Here is a 22,339-nt window from a genome sequence, read left to right on the forward strand (position 1 = left end):
GAGTGTGTCCGAGGCTGTGACACAACATGTCACTGTGCGTGGGTGTGAGAGTGTGCGAGGCTGTGACACGCAATGTCTGTGCGAGATTGTGACACGCAATGTCTGTGCGTGGGTGGTGAGAGTGTGGCGAGGCTGTGACACATAATGTCTATGTGGGATGTGAAAGTGTGCGAGGCTGTGACACACCATGACTGTGAGTGGGTGTGAGAGTGTGCGAGGCTGTAACACACAATGTCTGTGCGTGGGTGTGAGAGTGTGCGAGGCTGTGACACACAATGTCTGTGCGTGGGTGTGAGAGTGTGCGAGGCTGTGACACACAATGTCTGTGTGTGGATGTTAGAGTGTGCGAGGCTGTGACACAATGACTGTGAGTGGGTGTGAGAGTGTGCGAGGCTGTAACACACCATGTCTTTGCGTGGGTGTGAGGCGTGTGCGAGGCTGTGACACACCAATGTCTGTGCGCGGATGTGAGTGTGGCCCGAGGCTGTGACACACAATGTCTGTGCGTGGGTGTGAGAGTGTGCGAGGCTGTGACACGCAATGTCTGTGCGAGATTGTGACACGCAATGTCTGTGCGTGGGTGTGAGAGTGTGCGAGGCTGTGACACATAATGTCTGTGTGTGGATGTGAAAGTGTGCGAGGCAGTGACACACAATGACTGTGAGTGGGTGTGAGAGTGTGCGAGGCTGTAACACACAATGTCTGTGCGTGGGTGTGAGAGTGTGCGAGGCTGTGACACACAATGTCTGTGTGTGGGTGTGAGAGTGTGCGGGGCTGACACACAATGTCTGTGCGAGGTTGTGACACACAAAGTCTGTGCGTGGGTGTGAGAGTGTGCAAGGCTGTGACACACAATGTCTGTGTGTGGATGTTAGAGTGTGCGAGGCTGTGACACACAATGTCTGTGTGTGGATGTGAGAGTGTGCGAGGCTGTGCCACACAATGTATGTGCGCGGATGTGAGAGTGTCCGAGGCTGTGACACACAATGTCTGTGCGTTGGTGTGAGAGTGTGCGAGGCTGTGACACACAATGACTGTGAGTGGGTGTGAGAGTGTGCGAGGCTGTAACACACAATGTCTGTGTGTGGGTGTGAGAGTGTGCGAGGCTGTGACAAACAATGTCTGTTTGTGGATGTGAGAGTTTGCGAGGCTGTGACACACAATGACTGTGAGTGGGTGTGAGTGTGCGAGGCTGTAACACACAATGTCTGTGCGTGGATGTGAGAGTGTGCGAGGCTGTGACACACAATGTCTGTGTGTGGATGTTAGAGTGTGCGAGGCTGTGACACACAATGACTGTGAGTGGGTGTGAGAGTGTGCGAGGATGTAACACACAATGTCTGTGCGTGGGTGTGAGAGTGTGCGAGGCTGTGACACACAATGTCTGTGTGTGGATGTTAGAGTGTGCGAGGCTGTGACACACAATGACTGTGAGTGGGTGTGAGAGTGTGCGAGGCTGTAACACACAATGTCTGTGCGTGGGTGTGAGAGTGTGCGAGGCTGTGACACACAATGTCTGTGTGTGGATGTGAGACTGTGCGAGGCTGTGACACACAATGTCTGTGTGTGGGTGTGAGAGTGTGCGAGGCTGTGACACACAATGTCTGTGCGTGGGTGTGAGAGTGTGTGAGGCTGTGACACACAATGTCTGTGTGTGGATGTTAGAGTGTGCGAGGCTGTGACACACAATGACTGTGAGTGGGTGTGAGAGTGTGCGAGGCTGTAACACACAATGTCTTTGCGTGGGTGTGAGCGTGTGCGAGGCTGTGACACACAATGTCTGTGCGCGGATGTGAGTGTGTCCGAGGCTGTGACACACAATGTCTGTGCGTGGGTGTGAGAGTGTGCGAGGCTGTGACACGCAATGTCTGTGCGAGATTGTGACACGCAATGTCTGTGCGTGGGTGTGAGAGTGTGCGAGGCTGTGACACATAATGTCTGTGTGTGGATGTGAAAGTGTGCGAGGCTGTGACACACAATGTCTGTGTGTGGGTGTGAGAGTGTGCGGGGCTGTGACACACAATGACTGTTAGTGGGAGTGAGAGTGTGCAAGGCTGTGACACACAATGTCTGTGTGTTGATGTTAGAGTGTGCGAGGCTGTGACACACAATGTCTGTGCGCGGATGTGAGAGTGTCCGAGGCTGTGACACACAATGTCTGTGCGTGGGTGTGAGAATGTGCGAGGCTGTGACACACAATGTCTGTGTGTGGGTGTGAGATTGTGCGAGGCAGTGACACACAATGTATGTGCGTGGATGTGAGAGTGTGCGAGGCTGTGACACACAATGTCTGTGCGTGGGTGTGAGCGTGTGCGAGGCTGTGACACACAATGACTGTGAGTGGGTGTGAGAGTGTGCGAGGCTGTAACACACGATGTCTGTGTGTGGGTGTGAGATTGTGCGAGGCTGTGACACACAATGTCTGTGTGTGGATGTTAGAGTGTGCGAGGCTGTGACACACAATGACTGTGAGTGGGTGTGAGAGTGTGCGAGGCTGTAACACACAATGTCTGTGCGTGGGTGTGAGAGTGTGCGAGGCTGTGACAGACAATGTCTGTGTGTGGATGTTAGAGTGTGCGAGGCTGTGACACACAATGTCTGTGTTTGGATGTGAGCGTGTGCGAGGCTGTGACACACAATGTCTATGCGCGGATGTGAGTGTGTCCGAGGCTGTGACACACAATGTCTGTGCGTGGATGTGAGAGTGTGCGAGGCTGTGACACACAATGTCTGTGTGTGGATGTTAGAGTGTGCGAGGCTGTGACACACAATGACTGTGAGTGGGTGTGAGAGTGTGCGAGGCTGTAACACAATGTCTGTGCGTGTGTGTGAGAGTGTGCGAGGCTGTAACACACAATGTCTGTGCGTGGGTGTGAGAGTGTGCGAGGCTGTGACACACAATGTCTGTGTGTGGATGTTAGAGTGTGCGAGGCTGTGACACACAATGACTGTGAGTGGGTGTGAGAGTGTGCGAGGCTGTAACACACAATGTCTGTGCGTGGGTGTGAGAGTGTGCGAGGCTGTGACACACAATGTCTGTGTGTGGATGTGAGACTGTGCGAGGCTGTGACACACAATGTCTGTGTGTGGGTGTGAGAGTGTGCGAGGCTGTGACACACAATGTCTGTGCGTGGGTGTGAGAGTGTGTGAGGCTGTGACACACAATGTCTGTGTGTGGATGTTAGTGTGCGAGGCTGTGACACACAATGACTGTGAGTGGGTGTGAGAGTTTGCGAGGCTGTAACACACAATGTCTTTGCGTGGGTGTGAGCGTGTGCGAGGCTGTGACACACAATGTCTGTGCGCGGATGTGAGTGTGTCCGAGGCTGTGACACACAATGTCTGTGCGTGGGTGTGAGAGTGTGCGAGGCTGTGACACGCAATGTCTGTGCGAGATTGTGACACGCAATGTCTGTGCGTGGGTGTGAGAGTGTGCGAGGCTGTGACACATAATGTCTGTGTGTGGATGTGAAAGTGTGCGAGGCTGTGACACACAATGTCTGTGTGTGGGTGTGAGAGTGTGCGGGGCTGTGACACACAATGACTGTTAGTGGGAGTGAGAGTGTGCAAGGCTGTGACACACACTGTCTGTGTGTGGATGTTAGAGTGTGCGAGGCTGTGACACACAATGACTGTGAGTGGGTGTGAGAGTGTGCGAGGCTGTAACACACAATGTCTGTGCGCGGATGTGAGAGTGTCCGAGGCTGTGACACACAATGTCTGTGCGTGGGTGTGAGAGTGTGCGAGGCTGTGACACACAATGTCTTTGCGTGGGTGTGAGAGTGTGCGAGGCTGTGACACACAATGTCTGTGTGTGGGTGTGAGATTGTTGCGAGGCTGTGACACACAATGTATGTGCGTGGATTTGAGAGTGTGCGAGGCTGTGACACACAATGTCTGTGCGTGGGTGTGAGCGTGTGCGAGGCTGTGACACACAATGACTGTGAGTGGGTGTGAGAGTGTGCGAGGCTGTAACACACAATGTCTGTGTGTGGGTGTGAGAGTTTGCGAGGCTGTGACACACAATGTCTGTGTGTGGATGTTAGAGTGTGCGAGGCTGTGACACACTGTCTGTGCGTGGATGTGAGAGTGTGCGAGGCTGTGACACATAATGTCTGTGTGTGGATGTGAGAGTTTGCGAGGCTGTGACTCACAATGACTGTGAGTGGGTGTGAGTGTGCGAGGCTGTAACACACAATGTCTGTGCGTGGATGTGAGAGTGTGCGAGGCTGTGACACACAATGTCTGTGTGTGGATGTTAGAGTGTGCGAGGCTGTGACACACAATGACTGTGAGTGGGTGTGAGAGTGTGCGAGGCTGTAACACACAATGTCTGTGCGTGGGTGTGAGAGTGTGCGAGGCTGTGACACAATGTCTGTGTGTGGGTGTGAGAGTGTGCGGGGCTGACACACAATGTCTGTGCGAGGTTGTGACACACAATGTCTGTGCGTGGGTGTGAGAGTGTGCAAGGCTGTGACACAATGTCTTTGTGTGGATGTTAGAGTGTGGGAGGCTGTGACACACAATGTCTGTGTGTGGATGTGAGAGTGTGCGAGGCTGTGCCACACAATGTCTGTGCGCGGATGTGAGAGTGTCCGAGGCTGTGACACACAATGTCTGTGCGTTGGTGTGAGAGTGTGCGAGGCTGTGACACACAATGTCTTTGCGTGGGTGTGAGAGAGTGCGAGGCTGTGACACACAATGTCTGTGTGTGTGTGTGAGATTGTTGCGAGGCTGTGACACACAATGTATGTGCGTGGATTTGAGAGTGTGCGAGGCTGTGACACACAATGTATGTGCGTGGGTGTGAGCGTGTGCGAGGCTGTGACACACAATGACTGTGAGTGGGTGTGAGAGTGTGCGAGGCTGTAACACACAATGTCTGTGTGTGGGTGTGAGAGTTTGCGAGCCTGTGACACACAATGTCTGTGTGTGGATGTTAGAGTTTGCGAGGCTGTGACACACAATGTCTGTGCGTGGATGTGAGAGTGTGCGAGGCTGTGACAAACAAAGTCTGTTTGTGGATGTGAGAGTTTGCGAGGCTGTGACACACAATGACTGTGAGTGGGTGTGAGTGTGCGAGGCTGTAACACACAATGTCTGTGCGTGGATGTGAGAGTGTGCGAGGCTGTGACACACAATGTCTGTGTGTGGATGTTAGAGTGTGCGAGGCTGTGACACACAATGACTGTGAGTGGGTGTGAGAGTGTGCGAGGCTGTGACACAATGACTGTGAGTGGGTGTGAGAGTGTGCGAGGCTGTAACACACAATGTCTTTGCGTGGGTGTGAGCGTGTGCGAGGCTGTGACACACAATGTCTGTGCGCGGATGTGAGTGTGTCCGAGGCTGTGACACACAATGTCTGTGCGTGGGTGTGAGAGTGTGCAAGGCTGTGACACGCAATGTCTGTGCGAGATTGTGACACGCAATGTCTGTGCGTGGGTGTGAGAGTGTGCGAGGCTGTGACACATAATGTCTGTGTGTGGATGTGAAAGTGTGCGAGGCTGTGACACACAATGACTGTGAGTGGGTGTGAGAGTGTGCGAGGCTGTAACACACAATGTCTGTGCGTGGGTGTGAGAGTGTGCGAGGCTGTGACACACAATGTCTGTGCGTGGGTGTGAGAGTGTGCGAGGCTGTGACACACAATGTCTGTGTGTGGATGTTAGAGTGTGCGAGGCTGTGACACAATGACTGTGAGTGGGTGTGAGAGTGTGCGAGGCTGTAACACACAATGTCTTTGCGTGGGTGTGAGCGTGTGCGAGGCTGTGACACACAATGTCTGTGCGCGGATGTGAGTGTGTCCGAGGCTGTGACACACAATGTCTGTGCGTGGGTGTGAGAGTGTGCGAGGCTGTGACACGCAATGTCTGTGCGAGATTGTGACACGCAATGTCTGTGCGTGGGTGTGAGAGTGTGCGAGGCTGTGACACATAATGTATGTGTGTGGATGTGAAAGTGTGCGAGGCTGTGACACACAATGACTGTGAGTGGGTGTGAGAGTGTGCGAGGCTGTAACACACAATGTCTGTGCGTGGGTGTGAGAGTGTGCGAGGCTGTGACACACAATGTCTGTGTGTGGGTGTGAGAGTGTGCGGGGCTGACACACAATGTCTGTGCGAGGTTGTGACACACAATGTCTGTGCGTGGGTGTGAGAGTGTGCAAGGCTGTGACACACAATGTCTGTGTGTGGATGTTAGAGTGTGCGAGGCTGTGACACACAATGTCTGTGTGTGGATGTGAGAGTGTGCGAGGCTGTGCCACACAATGTCTGTGCGCGGATGTGAGAGTGTCCGAGGCTGTGACACACAATGTCTGTGCGTTGGTGTGAGAGTGTGCGAGGCTGTGACACACAATGACTGTGAGTGGGTGTGAGAGTGTGCGAGGCTGTAACACACAATGTCTGTGTGTGGGTGTGAGAGTTTGCGAGCCTGTGACACACAATGTCTGTGTGTGGATGTTAGAGTTTGCGAGGCTGTGACACACAATGTCTGTGCGTGGATGTGAGAGTGTGCGAGGCTGTGACAAACAATGTCTGTTTGTGGATGTGAGAGTTTGCGAGGCTGTGACACACAATGACTGTGAGTGGGTGTGAGTGTGCGAGGCTGTAACACACAATGTCTGTGCGTGGATGTGAGAGTGTGCGAGGCTGTGACACACAATGTCTGTGTGTGGATGTTAGAGTGTGCGAGGCTGTGACACACAATGACTGTGAGTGGGTGTGAGAGTGTGCGAGGCTGTAACACACAATGTCTGTGCGTGGGTGTGAGAGTGTGCGAGGCTGTGACACACAATGTCTGTGTGTGGATGTTAGAGTGTGCGAGGCTGTGACACACAATGACTGTGAGTGGGTGTGAGAGTGTGCGAGGCTGTAACACACAATGTCTGTGCGTGGGTGTGAGAGTGTGCGAGGCTGTGACACACAATGTCTGTGTGTGGATGTGAGACTGTGCGAGGCTGTGACACACAATGTCTGTGTGTGGGTGTGAGAGTGTGCGAGGCTGTGACACACAATGTCTGTGCGTGGGTGTGAGAGTGTGTGAGGCTGTGACACACAATGTCTGTGTGTGGATGTTAGAGTGTGCGAGGCTGTGACACACAATGACTGTGAGTGGGTGTGAGAGTGTGCGAGGCTGTAACACACAATGTCTTTGCGTGGGTGAGAGCGTGTGCGAGGCTGTGACACACAATGTCTGTGCGCGGATGTGAGTGTGTCCGAGGCTGTGACACACAATGTCTGTGCGTGGGTGTGAGAGTGTGCGAGGCTGTGACACGCAATGTCTGTGCGAGATTGTGACACGCAATGTCTGTGCGTGGGTGTGAGAGTGCGAGGCTGTGACACATAATGTCTGTGTGTGGATGTGAAAGTGTGCGAGGCTGTGACACACAATGTCTGTGTGTGGGTGTGAGAGTGTGCGGGGCTGTGACACACAATGACTGTTAGTGGGAGTGAGAGTGTGCAAGGCTGTGACACACAATGTCTGTGTGTGGATGTTAGAGTGTGCGAGGCTGTGACACACAATGTCTGTGCGCGGATGTGAGAGTGTCCGAGGCTGTGACACACAATGTCTGTGCGTGGGTGTGAGAATGTGCGAGGCTGTGACACACAATGTCTGTGTGTGGGTGTGAGATTGTGCGAGGCAGTGACACACAATGTATGTGCGTGGATGTGAGAGTGTGCGAGGCTGTGACACACAATGTCTGTGCGTGGGTGTGAGCGTGTGCGAGGCTGTGACACACAATGACTGTGAGTGGGTGTGAGAGTGTGCGTGGCTGTAACACACGATGTCTGTGTGTGGGTGTGAGATTGTGCGAGGCTGTGACACACAATGTCTGTGTGTGGATGTTAGAGTGTGCGAGGCTGTGACACACAATGACTGTGAGTGGGTGTGAGAGTGTGCGAGGCTGTAACACACAATGTCTGTGCGTGGGTGTGAGAGTGTGCGAGGCTGTGACAGACAATGTCTGTGCGTGGGTGTGAGAGTGTGCGAGGCTGTGACAGACAATGTCTGTGTGTGGATGTTAGAGTGTGCGAGGCTGTGACACACAATGTCTGTGTTTGGATGTGAGCGTGTGCGAGGCTGTGACACACAATGTCTATGCGCGGATGTGAGTGTGTCCGAGGCTGTGACACACAATGTCTGTGCGTGGGTGTGAGAGTGTGCGAGGCTGTGACACACAATGTCTGTGTGTGGATGTTAGAGTGTGCGAGGCTGTGACACACAATGACTGTGAGTGGGTGTGAGAGTGTGCGAGGCTGTAACACAATGTCTGTGCGTGTGTGTGAGAGTGTGCGAGGCTGTAACACACAATGTCTGTGCGTGGGTGTGAGAGTGTGCGAGGCTGTGACACACAATGTCTGTGTGTGGATGTTAGAGTGTGCGAGGCTGTGACACACAATGACTGTGAGTGGGTGTGAGAGTGTGCGAGGCTGTAACACACAATGTCTGTGCGTGGGTGTGAGAGTGTGCGAGGCTGTGACACACAATGTCTGTGTGTGGATGTGAGACTGTGCGAGGCTGTGACACACAATGTCTGTGTGTGGGTGTGAGAGTGTGCGAGGCTGTGACACACAATGTCTGTGCGTGGGTGTGAGAGTGTGCGAGGCTGTGACACACAATGACTGTGAGTGGGTGTGAGAGTGTGCGAGGCTGTAACACACAATGTCTTTGCGTGGGTGTGAGCGTGTGCGAGGCTGTGACACACAATGTCTGTGCGCGGATGTGAGTGTGTCCGAGGCTGTGACACACAATGTCTGTGCGTGGGTGTGAGAGTGTGCGAGGCTGTGACACGCAATGTCTGTGCGAGATTGTGACACGCAATGTCTGTGCGTGGGTGTGAGAGTGTGCGAGGCTGTGACACATAATGTCTGTGTGTGGATGTGAAAGTGTGCGAGGCTGTGACACACAATGTCTGTGTGTGGGTGTGAGAGTGTGCGGGGCTGTGACACACAATGACTGTTAGTGGGAGTGAGAGTGTGCAAGGCTGTGACACACAATGTCTGTGTGTGCATGTTAGAGTGTGCGAGGCTGTGACACACAATGTCTGTGCGCGGATGTGAGAGTGTCCGAGGCTGTGACACACAATGTCTGTGCGTGGGTGTGAGAATGTGCGAGGCTGTGACACACAATGTCTGTGTGTGGGTGTGAGATTGTGCGAGGCAGTGACACACAATGTATGTGCGTGGATGTGAGAGTGTGCGAGGCTGTGACACACAATGTCTGTGCGTGGGTGTGAGCGTGTGCGAGGCTGTGACACACAATGACTGTGAGTGGGTGTGAGAGTGTGCGAGGCTGTAACACACGATGTCTGTGTGTGGGTGTGAGATTGTGCGAGGCTGTGACACACAATGTCTGTGTGTGGATGTTAGAGTGTGCGAGGCTGTGACACACAATGACTGTGAGTGGGTGTGAGAGTGTGCGAGGCTGTAACACACAATGTCTGTGCGTGGGTGTGAGAGTGTGCGAGGCTGTGACAGACAATGTCTGTGTGTGGATGTTAGAGTGTGCGAGGCTGTGACACACAATGTCTGTGTTTGGATGTGAGCGTGTGCGAGGCTGTGACACACAATGTCTATGCGCGGATGTGAGTGTGTCCGAGGCTGTGACACACAATGTCTGTGCGTGGGTGTGAGAGTGTGCGAGGCTGTGACACACAATGTCTGTGTGTGGATGTTAGAGTGTGCGAGGCTGTGACACACAATGACTGTGAGTGGGTGTGAGAGTGTGCGAGGCTGTAACACAATGTCTGTGCGTGGGTGTGAGAGTGTGCGAGGCTGTGACACACAATGTCTGTGTGTGGGTGTGAGAGTGTGCGGGGCTGACACACAATGTCTGTGCGTGTGTGTGAGAGTGTGCGAGGCTGTAACACACAATGTCTGTGCGTGGGTGTGAGAGTGTGCGAGGCTGTGACACACAATGTCTGTGTGTGGATGTTAGAGTGTGCGAGGCTGTGACACACAATGACTGTGAGTGGGTGTGAGAGTGTGCGAGGCTGTAACACACAATGTCTGTGCGTGGGTGTGAGAGTGTGCGAGGCTGTGACACACAATGTCTGTGTGTGGATGTGAGACTGTGCGAGGCTGTGACACACAATGTCTGTGTGTGGGTGTGAGAGTGTGCGAGGCTGTGACACACAATGTCTGTGCGTGGGTGTGAGAGTGTGTGAGGCTGTGACACACAATGTCTGTGTGTGGATGTTAGAGTGTGCGAGGCTGTGACACACAATGACTGTGAGTGGGTGTGAGAGTGTGCGAGGCTGTAACACACAATGTCTTTGCGTGGGTGTGAGCGTGTGCGAGGCTGTGACACACAATGTCTGTGCGCGGATGTGAGTGTGTCCGAGGCTGTGACACACAATGTCTGTGCGTGGGTGTGAGAGTGTGCGAGGCTGTGACACGCAATGTCTGTGCGAGATTGTGACACGCAATGTCTGTGCGTGGGTGTGAGAGTGTGCGAGGCTGTGACACATAATGTCTGTGTGTGGATGTGAAAGTGTGCGAGGCTGTGACACACAATGTCTGTGTGTGGGTGTGAGAGTGTGCGGGGCTGTGACACACAATGACTGTTAGTGGGAGTGAGAGTGTGCAAGGCTGTGACACACAATGTCTGTGTGTGCATGTTAGAGTGTGCGAGGCTGTGACACACAATGTCTGTGCGCGGATGTGAGAGTGTCCGAGGCTGTGACACACAATGTCTGTGCGTGGGTGTGAGAATGTGCGAGGCTGTGACACACAATGTCTGTGTGTGGGTGTGAGATTGTGCGAGGCAGTGACACACAATGTATGTGCGTGGATGTGAGAGTGTGCGAGGCTGTGACACACAATGTCTGTGCGTGGGTGTGAGCGTGTGCGAGGCTGTGACACACAATGACTGTGAGTGGGTGTGAGAGTGTGCGAGGCTGTAACACACGATGTCTGTGTGTGGGTGTGAGATTGTGCGAGGCTGTGACACACAATGTCTGTGTGTGGATGTTAGAGTGTGCGAGGCTGTGACACAAAATGACTGTGAGTGGGTGTGAGAGTGTGCGAGGCTGTAACACACAATGTCTGTGCGTGGGTGTGAGAGTGTGCGAGGCTGTGACAGACAATGTCTGTGTGTGGATGTTAGAGTGTGCGAGGCTGTGACACACAATGTCTGTGTTTGGATGTGAGCGTGTGCGAGGCTGTGACACACAATGTCTATGCGCGGATGTGAGTGTGTCCGAGGCTGTGACACACAATGTCTGTGCGTGGGTGTGAGAGTGTGCGAGGCTGTGACACACAATGTCTGTGTGTGGATGTTAGAGTGTGCGAGGCTGTGACACACAATGACTGTGAGTGGGTGTGAGAGTGTGCGAGGCTGTAACACAATGTCTGTGCGTGGGTGTGAGAGTGTGCGAGGCTGTGACACACAATGTCTGTGTGTGGGTGTGAGAGTGTGCGGGGCTGACACACAATGTCTGTGCGAGGTTGTGACACACAATGTCTGTGCGTGGGTGTGAGAGTGTGCAAGGCTGTGACACACAATGTCTGTGTGTGGATGTGAGAGTGTGCGAGGCTGTGCCACACAATGTCTGTGCGCGGATGTGAGAGTGTCCGAGGCTGTGACACAATGTCTGTGCGTGGTTGTGAGAGTGTGCGAGGCTGTGACACACAATGTCTTTGCGTGGGTGTGAGAGTGTGCGAGGCTGTGACACACAATGTCTGTGTGTGGGTGTGAGATTGTTGCGAGGCTGTGACACAATGTATGTGCGTGGATTTGAGAGTGTGCGAGGCTGTGACACACAATGTCTGTGCGTGGGTGTGAGCGTGTGCGAGGCTGTGACACACAATGACTGTGAGTGGGTGTGAGAGTGTGCGAGGCTGTAACACACAATGTCTGTGTGTGGGTGTGAGAGTTTGCGAGGCTGTGACACACAATGTCTGTGTGTGGATGTTAGAGTGTGCGAGGCTGTGACACACAATGTCTGTGCGTGGATGTGAGAGTGTGCGAAGCTGTGACACACAATGTCTGTGTGTGGATGTGAGAGTTTGCGAGGCTGTGACACAATGACTGTGAGTGGGTGTGAGTGTGCGAGGCTGTAACACACAATGTCTGTGCGTGGATGTGAGAGTGTGCGAGGCTGTGACACACAATGTCTGTGTGTGGATGTTAGAGTGTGCGAGGCTGTGACACACAATGACTGTGAGTGGGTGTGAGAGTGTGCGAGGCTGTAACACACAATGTCTGTGCGTGGGTGTGAGAGTGTGCGAGGCTGTGACACACAATGTCTGTGTGTGGATGTTAGAGTGTGCGAGGCTGTGACACAATGTCTGTGTGTGGGTGTGAGTGTGTGCGAGGCTGTAACACACAATGTCTGTGCGTGGGTGTGAGAGTGTGCGAGGCTGTGACACGCAATGTCTGTGCGAGATTGTGACACGCAATGTCTGTGCGTGGGTGTGAGAGTGTGCGAGGCTGTGACACACAATGTATGTGTGTGGATGTGAAAGTGTGCGAGGCAGTGACACACAATGTATGTGCGTGGATGTGAGAGTGTGCGAGGCTGTGACACACAATGTCTGTGCGTGGGTGTGAGCGTGTGCGAGGCTGTGACACACAATGTCTGTGTGTGGATGTGAGAGTGTGCAAAGCTGTGACACAATGTCTGTGTGTGGATGTGAGAGTGTGCGAGGCTGTGACACACAATGTCTGTGCGCGGATGTGAGATTGTCCGAGGCTGTGACACACAATGTCTGTGCGTGGGTGTGAGCATGTGCGAGGCTGTGACACACAATGTCTGTGTGTTGGTGTGAGATTGTGCGAGGCAGTGACACACAATGTATGTGCGTGGATGTGAGAGTGTGCGAGGCTGTGACACACAATGTCTGTGCGTGGGTGTGAGCGTGTGCGAGGCTGTGACACACAATGTCTGTGTGTGGATGTGAGAGTGTGCAATGCTGTGACACACAATGTCTGTGTGTGGATGTGAGAGTGTGCGAGGCTGTGACACACAATGACTGTGAGTGGGTGTGAGAGTGTGCGAGGCTGTAACACAATGTCTGTGCGTGGGTGTGAGAGTGTGCGAGGCTGTGACACACAATGTCTGTGTGTGGGTGTGAGAGTGTGCGGGGCTGACACACAATGTCTGTGCGAGGTTGTGACACACAATGTCTGTGCGTGGGTGTGAGAGTGTGCAAGGCTGTGACACACAATGTCTGTGTGTGGATGTGAGAGTGTGCGAGGCTGTGCCACACAATGTCTGTGCGCGGATGTGAGAGTGTCCGAGGCTGTGACACACAATGTCTGTGCGTGGTTGTGAGAGTGTGCGAGGCTGTGACACACAATGTCTTTGCGTGGGTGTGAGAGTGTGCGAGGCTGTGACACACAATGTTTGTGTGTGGGTGTGAGATTGTTGCGAGGCTGTGACACAATGCATGTGCGTGGATTTGAGAGTGTGCGAGGCTGTGACACACAATGTCTGTGCGTGGGTGTGAGCGTGTGCGAGGCTGTGACACACAATGACTGTGAGTGGGTGTGAGAGTGTGCGAGGCTGTAACACACAATGTCTGTGTGTGGGTGTGAGAGTTTGCGAGGCTGTGACACACAATGTCTGTGTGTGGATGTTAGAGTGTGCGAGGCTGTGACACACAATGTCTGTGCGTGGATGTGAGAGTGTGCGAAGCTGTGACACACAATGTCTGTGTGTGGATGTGAGAGTTTGCGAGGCTGTGACACAATGACTGTGAGTGGGTGTGAGTGTGCGAGGCTGTAACACACAATGTCTGTGCGTGGATGTGAGAGTGTGCGAGGCTGTGACACACAATGTCTGTGTGTGGATGTTAGAGTGTGCGAGGCTGTGACACACAATGACTGTGAGTGGGTGTGAGTGTGCGAGGCTGTAACACACAATGTCTGTGCGTGGGTGTGAGAGTGTGCGAGGCTGTGACACACAATGTCTGTGTGTGGATGTTAGAGTGTGCGAGGCTGTGACACAATGTCTGTGTGTGGGTGTGAGTGTGTGCGAGGCTGTAACACACAATGTCTGTGCGTGGGTGTGAGAGTGTGCGAGGCTGTGACACGCAATGTCTGTGCGAGATTGTGACACGCAATGTCTGTGCGTGGGTGTGAGAGTGTGCGAGGCTGTGACACACAATGTCTGTGTGTGGATGTGAAAGTGTGCGAGGCTGTGACACACAATGTCTGTGTGTGGGTGTGAGAGTGTGCGGGGCTGTGACACACAATGACTGTGAGTGGGTGTGAGAGTGTGCAAGGCTGTGACACACAATGACTGTGTGTGGATGTGAGAGTGTCCGAGGCTGTGACACACAATGTCTGTGTGTGGGTGTGAGAGTGTGCGGGGCTGTGACACACAATGACTGTGAGTGGGTGTGAGAGTGTGCGAGGCTGTGCCACACAATGTCTGTGCGCGGATGTGAGAGTGTCCGAGGCTGTGACACAATGTCTGTGCGTGGGTGTGAGAGTGTGCGAGGCTGTGACACACAATGTCTGTGCGCGGATGTGAGATTGTCCGAGGCTGTGACACACAATGTCTGTGCGTGGGTGTGAGCATGTGCGAGGCTGTGACACACAATGTCTGTGTGTGGGTGTGAGATTGTGCGAGGCAGTGACACACAATGTATGTGCGTGGATGTGAGAGTGTGCGAGGCTGTGACACACAATGTCTGTGCGTGGGTGTGAGCGTGTGCGAGGCTGTGACACACAATGTCTGTGTGTGGATGTGAGAGTGTGCAATGCTGTGACACACAATGTCTGTGTGTGGATGTGAGAGTGTGCGAGGCTGTGACACACAATGTCTGTGCTCGGATGTGAGAGTGTCCGAGGCTGTGACACACAATGTCTGTGCGTGGGTGTGAGAATGTGCGAGGCTGTGACACACAATGTCTGTGCGTGGGTGTGAGAGTGTGCGAGGCTGTGACACAAAATGTATGTGTGTGGGTGTGAGATTGTGCGAGGCTGTGACACACAATGTATGTGCGTGGATGTGAGAGTGTACGAGGCTGTGACACAATGTCTGTGTGTGGATGTGAGAGTGTGCGAGGCTGTGACACACAATGTCTGTGCGTGGATGTGAGAGTGTGCGAAGCTGTGACACACAATGTCTGTGTGTGGATGTGAGAGTTTGCGAGGCTGTGACACAATGACTGTGAGTGGGTGTGAGTGTGCGAGGCTGTAACACACAATGTCTGTGCGTGGATGTGAGAGTGTGCGAGGCTGTGACACACAATGTCTGTGTGTGGATGTTAGAGTGTGCGAGGCTGTGACACACAATGACTGTGAGTGGGTGTGAGTGTGCGAGGCTGTAACACACAATGTCTGTGCGTGGGTGTGAGAGTGTGCGAGGCTGTGACACACAATGTCTGTGTGTGGATGTTAGAGTGTGCGAGGCTGTGACACAAAGTCTGTGTGTGGGTGTGAGTGTGTGCGAGGCTGTAACACACAATGTCTGTGCGTGGGTGTGAGAGTGTGCGAGGCTGTGACACGCAATGTCTGTGCGAGATTGTGACACGCAATGTCTGTGCGTGGGTGTGAGAGTGTGCGAGGCTGTGACACACAATGTCTGTGTGTGGATGTGAAAGTGTGCGAGGCTGTGACACACAATGTCTGTGTGTGGGTGTGAGATTGTGCGAGGCAGTGACACACAATGTATGTGCGTGGATGTGAGAGTGTGCGAGGCTGTGACACACAATGTCTGTGCGTGGGTGTGAGCGTGTGCGAGGCTGTGACACACAATGTCTGTGTGTGGATGTGAGAGTGTGCAAAGCTGTGACACAATGTCTGTGTGTGGATGTGAGAGTGTGCGAGGCTGTGACACACAATGTCTGTGCGCGGATGTGAGATTGTCCGAGGCTGTGACACACAATGTTTGTGCGTGGGTGTGAGCATGTGCGAGGCTGTGACACACAATGTCTGTGTGTTGGTGTGAGATTGTGCGAGGCAGTGACACACAATGTATGTGCGTGGATGTGAGAGTGTGCGAGGCTGTGACACACAATGTCTATGCGTGGGTGTGAGCGTGTGCGAGGCTGTGACACACAATGTCTGTGTGTGGATGTGAGAGTGTGCAATGCTGTGACACACAATGTCTGTGTGTGGATGTGAGAGTGTGCGAGGCTGTGACACACAATGACTGTGAGTGGGTGTGAGAGTGTGCGAGGCTGTAACACAATGTCTGTGCGTGGGTGTGAGAGTGTGCGAGGCTGTGACACACAATGTCTGTGTGTGGGTGTGAGAGTGTGCGGGGCTGACACACAATGTCTGTGCGAGGTTGTGACACACAATGTCTGTGCGTGGGTGTGAGAGTGTGCAAGGCTGTGACACACAATGTCTGTGTGTGGATGTGAGAGTGTGCGAGGCTGTGCCACACAATGTCTGTGCGCGGATGTGAGAGTGTCCGAGGCTGTGACACACAATGTCTGTGCGTGGTTGTGAGAGTGTGCGAGGCTGTGACACACAATGTCTTTGCGTGGGTGTGAGAGTGTGCGAGGCTGTGACACACAATGTCTGTGTGTGGGTGTGAGATTGTTGCGAGGCTGTGACACAATGTATGTGCGTGGATTTGAGAGTGTGCGAGGCTGTGACACACAATGTCTGTGCGTGGGTGTGAGCGTGTGCGAGGCTGTGACACACAATGACTGTGAGTGGGTGTGAGAGTGTGCGAGGCTGTAACACACAATGTCTGTGTGTGGGTGTGAGAGTTTGCGAGGCTGTGACACACAATGTCTGTGTGTGGATGTTAGAGTGTGCGAGGCTGTGACACACAATGTCTGTGCGTGGATGTGAGAGTGTGCGAAGCTGTGACACACAATGTCTGTGTGTGGATGTGAGAGTTTGCGAGGCTGTGACACAATGACTGTGAGTGGGTGTGAGTGTGCGAGGCTGTAACACACAATGTCTGTGCGTGGATGTGAGAGTGTGCGAGGCTGTGACACACAATGTCTGTGTGTGGATGTTAGAGTGTGCGAGGCTGTGACACACAATGACTGTGAGTGGGTGTGAGAGTGTGCGAGGCTGTAACACACAATGTCTGTGCGTGGGTGTGAGAGTGTGCGAGGCTGTGACACACAATGTCTGTGTGTGGATGTTAGAGTGTGCGAGGCTGTGACACAATGTCTGTGTGTGGGTGTGAGTGTGTGCGAGGCTGTAACACACAATGTCTGTGCGTGGGTGTGAGAGTGTGCGAGGCTGTGACACGCAATGTCTGTGCGAGATTGTGACACGCAATGTCTGTGCGTGGGTGTGAGAGTGTGCGAGGCTGTGACACACAATGTCTGTGTGTGGATGTGAAAGTGTGCGAGGCTGTGACACACAATGTCTGTGTGTGGGTGTGAGAGTGTGCGGGGCTGTGACACACAATGACTGTGAGTGGGTGTGAGAGTGTGCAAGGCTGTGACACACAATGACTGTGTGTGGATGTGAGAGTGTCCGAGGCTGTGACACACAATGTCTGTGTGTGGGTGTGAGAGTGTGCGGGGCTGTGACACACAATGACTGTGAGTGGGTGTGAGAGTGTGCGAGGCTGTGCCACACAATGTCTGTGCGCGGATGTGAGAGTGTCCGAGGCTGTGACACACAATGTCTGTGCGTGGGTGTGAGAGTGTGCGAGGCTGTTACACACAATGTCTGTGTGTGGGTGTGAGATTGTGCGAGGCAGTGACACACAATGTATGTGCGTGGATGTGAGAGTGTGCGAGGCTGTGACACACAATGTCTGTGCGTGGGTGTGAGCGTGTGCGAGGCTGTGACACACAATGTCTGTGTGTGGATGTGAGAGTGTGCGAGGCTGTGACACACAATGTCTGTGCGTGGGTGTGAGAATGTGCGAGGCTGTGACACACAATGTCTGTGCGTGGGTGTGAGCGTGTGCGAGGCTGTGACACAAAATGTATGTGTGTGGGTGTGAGATTGTGCGAGGCTGTGACACACAATGTATGTGCGTGGATGTGAGAGTGTACGAGGCTGTGACACAATGTCTGTGTGTGGATGTGAGAGTGTGCGAGGCTGTGACACACAATGTCTGTGTGTGGGTGTGAGAGTGTGCGAGGCTGTGGTGGCTGTGGTACAGGCGTCGTGTTTGTAGAGAGACGCTGTGAGAGTGGCGTTCACATCGTGGTGCTGGCATCATCACCACTGTTCACTACCACTGCACACACACCCATGGTAATGTTAGTGTAATTCTATTATCATTAATTATTATTCACTAATTATTCACTATTGTGTACACAGATACTATCGAATATTATTGTGTGCACACTTATACTAACGATTATTAGTATGTATACAGAAATACTAACGCATACTAGTATGTCTACACAGATACTGACGAATATTAGTATATGTACACCAATACTAATTAATATTAGTTTGTGTACACTAGACTAACGAATATTAGTATGTGTACACAGATACTAATGAATATTAGTATGTGTACACTAATACTAGTGTAATGGGTTCAACTGAGTTGCAGACGTACTCATTGGATTAAACACATTTATTAACACCAACACACGGGGCAACTACCCTTTTACAGAAAAACAACTTATGGTGGTGATCACCAGGCTAACTACACTAATTACACTATAACTAGCTACAACGGACCAGACCACAGCTTGGGTTCCGGTCCACGTGTTTGAGACTCTGTAGGACGTAGAACCTAGAACGTAGATTTCTTCAGGATAACAACAGCGCCGGTCCCTCTGGGTGACCTGGCTGATATCCTCTGCGGCGTGGCTGGCTTCGCCGTCCTTGACCACGACCACCTTCTAAAATCCTCGAGCAGGATCTCGACCCTGACATGTGACCACCCCTAGCCCCCACTTGGGGCCCCTGTGTAGACTTTACCGGTCACGTGTCCTCTGGGGTCAACCACAGTGCCACGGCCTATAGTAACCCCATTCCCCGTGGCCGGCACTCTCACACCCTATCCTGTAGGGGTCGGCACTGCACGCCAAGCGTGGTGCCATCAAGCGCTATCGATCAGCGCTCACCGAGCCCCTCTAGGGCCGGTACTGCACCCACATTCTATTGGTGCCCGTGATGTCAATACAACGCATGCCCTGCCTCTCTAGGGCCGGCATTACACAGTGACATCCGCGATGTCACTACACTAGTATGTCTATACTAATACTAATGAATAATAGTATATGTACACAGATACTAACGAATTTTAGTATTTTACACTAATACAAATGATTATTAGAAAATGTCCACAGATACTAACGAATATTAATATGTGTACACTAATACTAACAAATATTAATGTTTACACTAAAACTAACGCAAATGAGTATGTATACACTAATATTAACGAATGTTACTGGTAGGGACCTCCTGGTTCCACCAGCCCACAGGGGATTATTGTGTCCGTCCGTCCGTCGTGCATCCAAAAATGGGAGGAGTGGGGCTGGTTTGAGAGGGGATGGTGGGGAAGGGCTGGGTGGGGAGGGTGTGGCTGGGTGGGGAGGGTGTGGCTGGGTGGGGAGGGGAGGGTGGGGAGGGGCTGGGTGGGGAGGGTGGGGAGGGGCTGGGTGGGGAGGGTGGGGAGGGGCTGGGTGGGGAGGGGCTGGGTGGGGAGGGTGGGGAGGGGCTGGGTGGGGAGGGTGGGGCTGGGTGGGGGTGGGAGGGGCGGGGCTGGGTGGGGAGGGGCTGGTCACTCCGTGGTGCCCTTATAAAACTCAACGTTTAACCTACTCACGCCGGCTTGTGCCCGCCCTCACAGTCGGGCATATTTGCGGAATACACCACGCCGCCGTTGACTCTGGCCATTGACCGAGCAACCCAACGTTCCTAGCAGCTCCCTCCGCAGGAATGTGTTAGTACGTGTGCACAAACACTAACGAATATTAGTTTGTGTACACTAATTTTAACGAATACTAGTTTGTGTACACTAATACTAACGAATATTAGTATGTGTACACTAATACTATCGAGTATTAGTTTGTGCATACTAATTCTAACGAATACTAGTTTGTGTACACGAATACTAGTTTTCTTACACTAATACTAACGAATATTAGAACGCGTACACTAATACTAACGAATATTATTATGTGTACACTAATACTAACGAATATTAATATTAGTGTACGCTAATACTAACTAATATTAATATGTGTACACAAATACTAACGAATACTAGTATGTGTACACTAATACTAACGAATATTAGAATGTGTACACTAAAACGAATATTAGTGTGTGTACACTAATACTAACTAATATTAGTATGTGTACACTAATACTAACGAATATTAGTATGTGTACACTAATACTAGCGAATATTGGTGTGTGTACACTAATACTAACTAATATTAGTATGTGTACACCAATAGTAACGAATATTAGTATGTGTACACTAATACTAACTAACATTAATACGTGTACACTAATACTAACGAATATTAGTATGTGTACACTAATACTAATGAATATTAGTATATGTACACTAATACTAACTAATATTAGTATGTGTACACTAATACTAACAGATGGACGCTCACCGACTCTGGACACAAACTCAGTCGACGACCTCCTCCAGATCTCCTCGGATCTCAGGACGGTGAGGCAGAGCGATGTCCCCCAGGGTCGCCTCCATCACCCACACCGCTTTGAGTGCTGTCCACAAGCCCTGTGCTCTGAGAGCTTCTTGTCGGGTCAGCACTACTGGGAGGTGGACGTGGGGAGTGGGAAACTTGAGAAGACTTCACTTCTTCTGGAGGCAGCACGTTTATTCAACAATAAAACTTACAATATAAAAAGGGGTATGGCCCATTCCACCCGATATCTATAGAGGTATATCCCCCGGGCTAGCCTGCCCTAACACTGGTTACACTTTAACGTCTTTGCTGGATAAGCTTTGACTCGACCCTAGGCAGGGGTTCGGGTTCCGCCGTTTGGGCTCTTCGCTTCGGGCTTCAAGGTGGCGGCTCCAGGGTGGCTCTTAGGTCTTCAGGTAACGACGACTCCCCGTCCCGTTGAGGGGACCGTCTTTTATACTGGATTCTGGCTCACTCTGCCCCTAGCCACTCCTCCCTTCTGGAACCGTCTGGAAGGGCCTGGGGAGTAACGTTATCCCCCAGCCCCCTTCCTGGGGGTCTGGGAATTTGTACCTGTGGTCCGAGCTGCCTTAGCCCAACGGCCTGACTACTCACCATCACACTCCCCTCTGCCCCCTGTTGACTCGAGGCCGTTGTTACAGGCTACAAGCAGTGGCAATTGCGTACAGCGCTCAACGATGCCGCTACACTAACAAATATTAGTATGTGCACACTAATACTAACGAATATTAGTTTTGTATTCATTTGTCATACGTGTGATAATCACAGTGTTACGTATCAATGTATCACCTAGTGAGGTATGACCACAACAAAACAACAGACAACATAACACCAGCGTGTGTGTGTGTGCTCGTGCCGCTACTGTGCACGCGTCGTCAGTGACCGCTGTGCGGGCGTTGTCGCTGTCCTCACCACAGATGGACGCTCACCGACTCTGGACACAAACTCTGCCCACGACATCCTCCAGATTTCCTCGGATCTCAGGACGGTGACGTGGAGCATTATCCCCCAGCATCGCTCCCATCACCCACACCGCTTTGATTTCTATCCACAAGCCCTGTGCCCTGAGAGCTTCTCGTCAGGTCAGCACTACTGGGAGGTGGACGTGGGGAGTGCGGGGTGGTGTGGGGTTGGAGTCGCGTACGGGACGATCCCACGGAGGGGGAGTGGTGCTGAGTGCGGCCTGGGAGGGAGTGACGTATCTTGGTGTCTACGGAAACATGGCAACAGCTTCTCAGTGGTGCACGGCGGGGTAGAGACCTCACTGTCGGTGCCGGAGCCTCCGCAGAGAGTCGGGGTCCATCTCGACTGGGACTCGGGGCTGCTGTCATTTTACAGCGCCGACTCCATGGCGCCATTCCACTCGTTTCACCAAACCTTCGCTCAGCCCCTACATCCTGGGCTGGGAGTGTATGGGAGTGGGGACTCAGTGAGGATTGTGGATCTGAGTGGTGCGTCCTGAGAGCGGTGAACGTGAACAGCGCAGAGGGCAGACACCACGATGCACGGCGCTCGCCACCCTCGTCACCGTCACGCGCAGTGCCACGCCCGTGACTGGCTGGTGGCTTTCGGTGGCTTGGGGCTGCATGGCTCTCCGTCACAACGGGGGGGCTGAGCGTAAACAATCCTCACAACCTTCATTTATGGGGGGGGTGGGGGGGGGTGATAAAATAAGTAACGCTCTGTGTGTGTGTGTGAAACCAACGTGGATGTATTCACTCTGTCGGAGGAGTGTGATTGTAGCGTAGGGGTGCAGTGATTAGCAATGGTGAACTGGGATGTGTTTATACACTGGTGGTGTCATG

The 22,339-nt window shown here is 52.7% G+C and overlaps 1 protein-coding gene across 1 annotated transcript in view; it reads left to right on the top strand.

The window, feature by feature from the left end:
- LOC133359714 (E3 ubiquitin/ISG15 ligase TRIM25-like) overlaps positions 1 to 21,996 on the top strand; it is a 45,418-nt gene extending 23,422 nt beyond the window's left edge. The window contains exon 6 of the mRNA XM_061578234.1: positions 21,452 to 21,996. Within this exon, the coding sequence (XP_061434218.1) occupies positions 21,452 to 21,996 (545 nt within the window). The remainder of the gene's footprint in view (positions 1 to 21,451) is intronic.
- Positions 21,997 to 22,339: the final 343 nt, after the last annotated feature.

The sequence above is a fragment of the Lethenteron reissneri genome, chromosome 65 (assembly GCF_015708825.2).
Source record: "Lethenteron reissneri isolate LAM-NWPU_2019-01 chromosome 65, ASM1570882v1, whole genome shotgun sequence".
NCBI lineage: Eukaryota > Metazoa > Chordata > Hyperoartia > Petromyzontiformes > Petromyzontidae > Lethenteron > Lethenteron reissneri.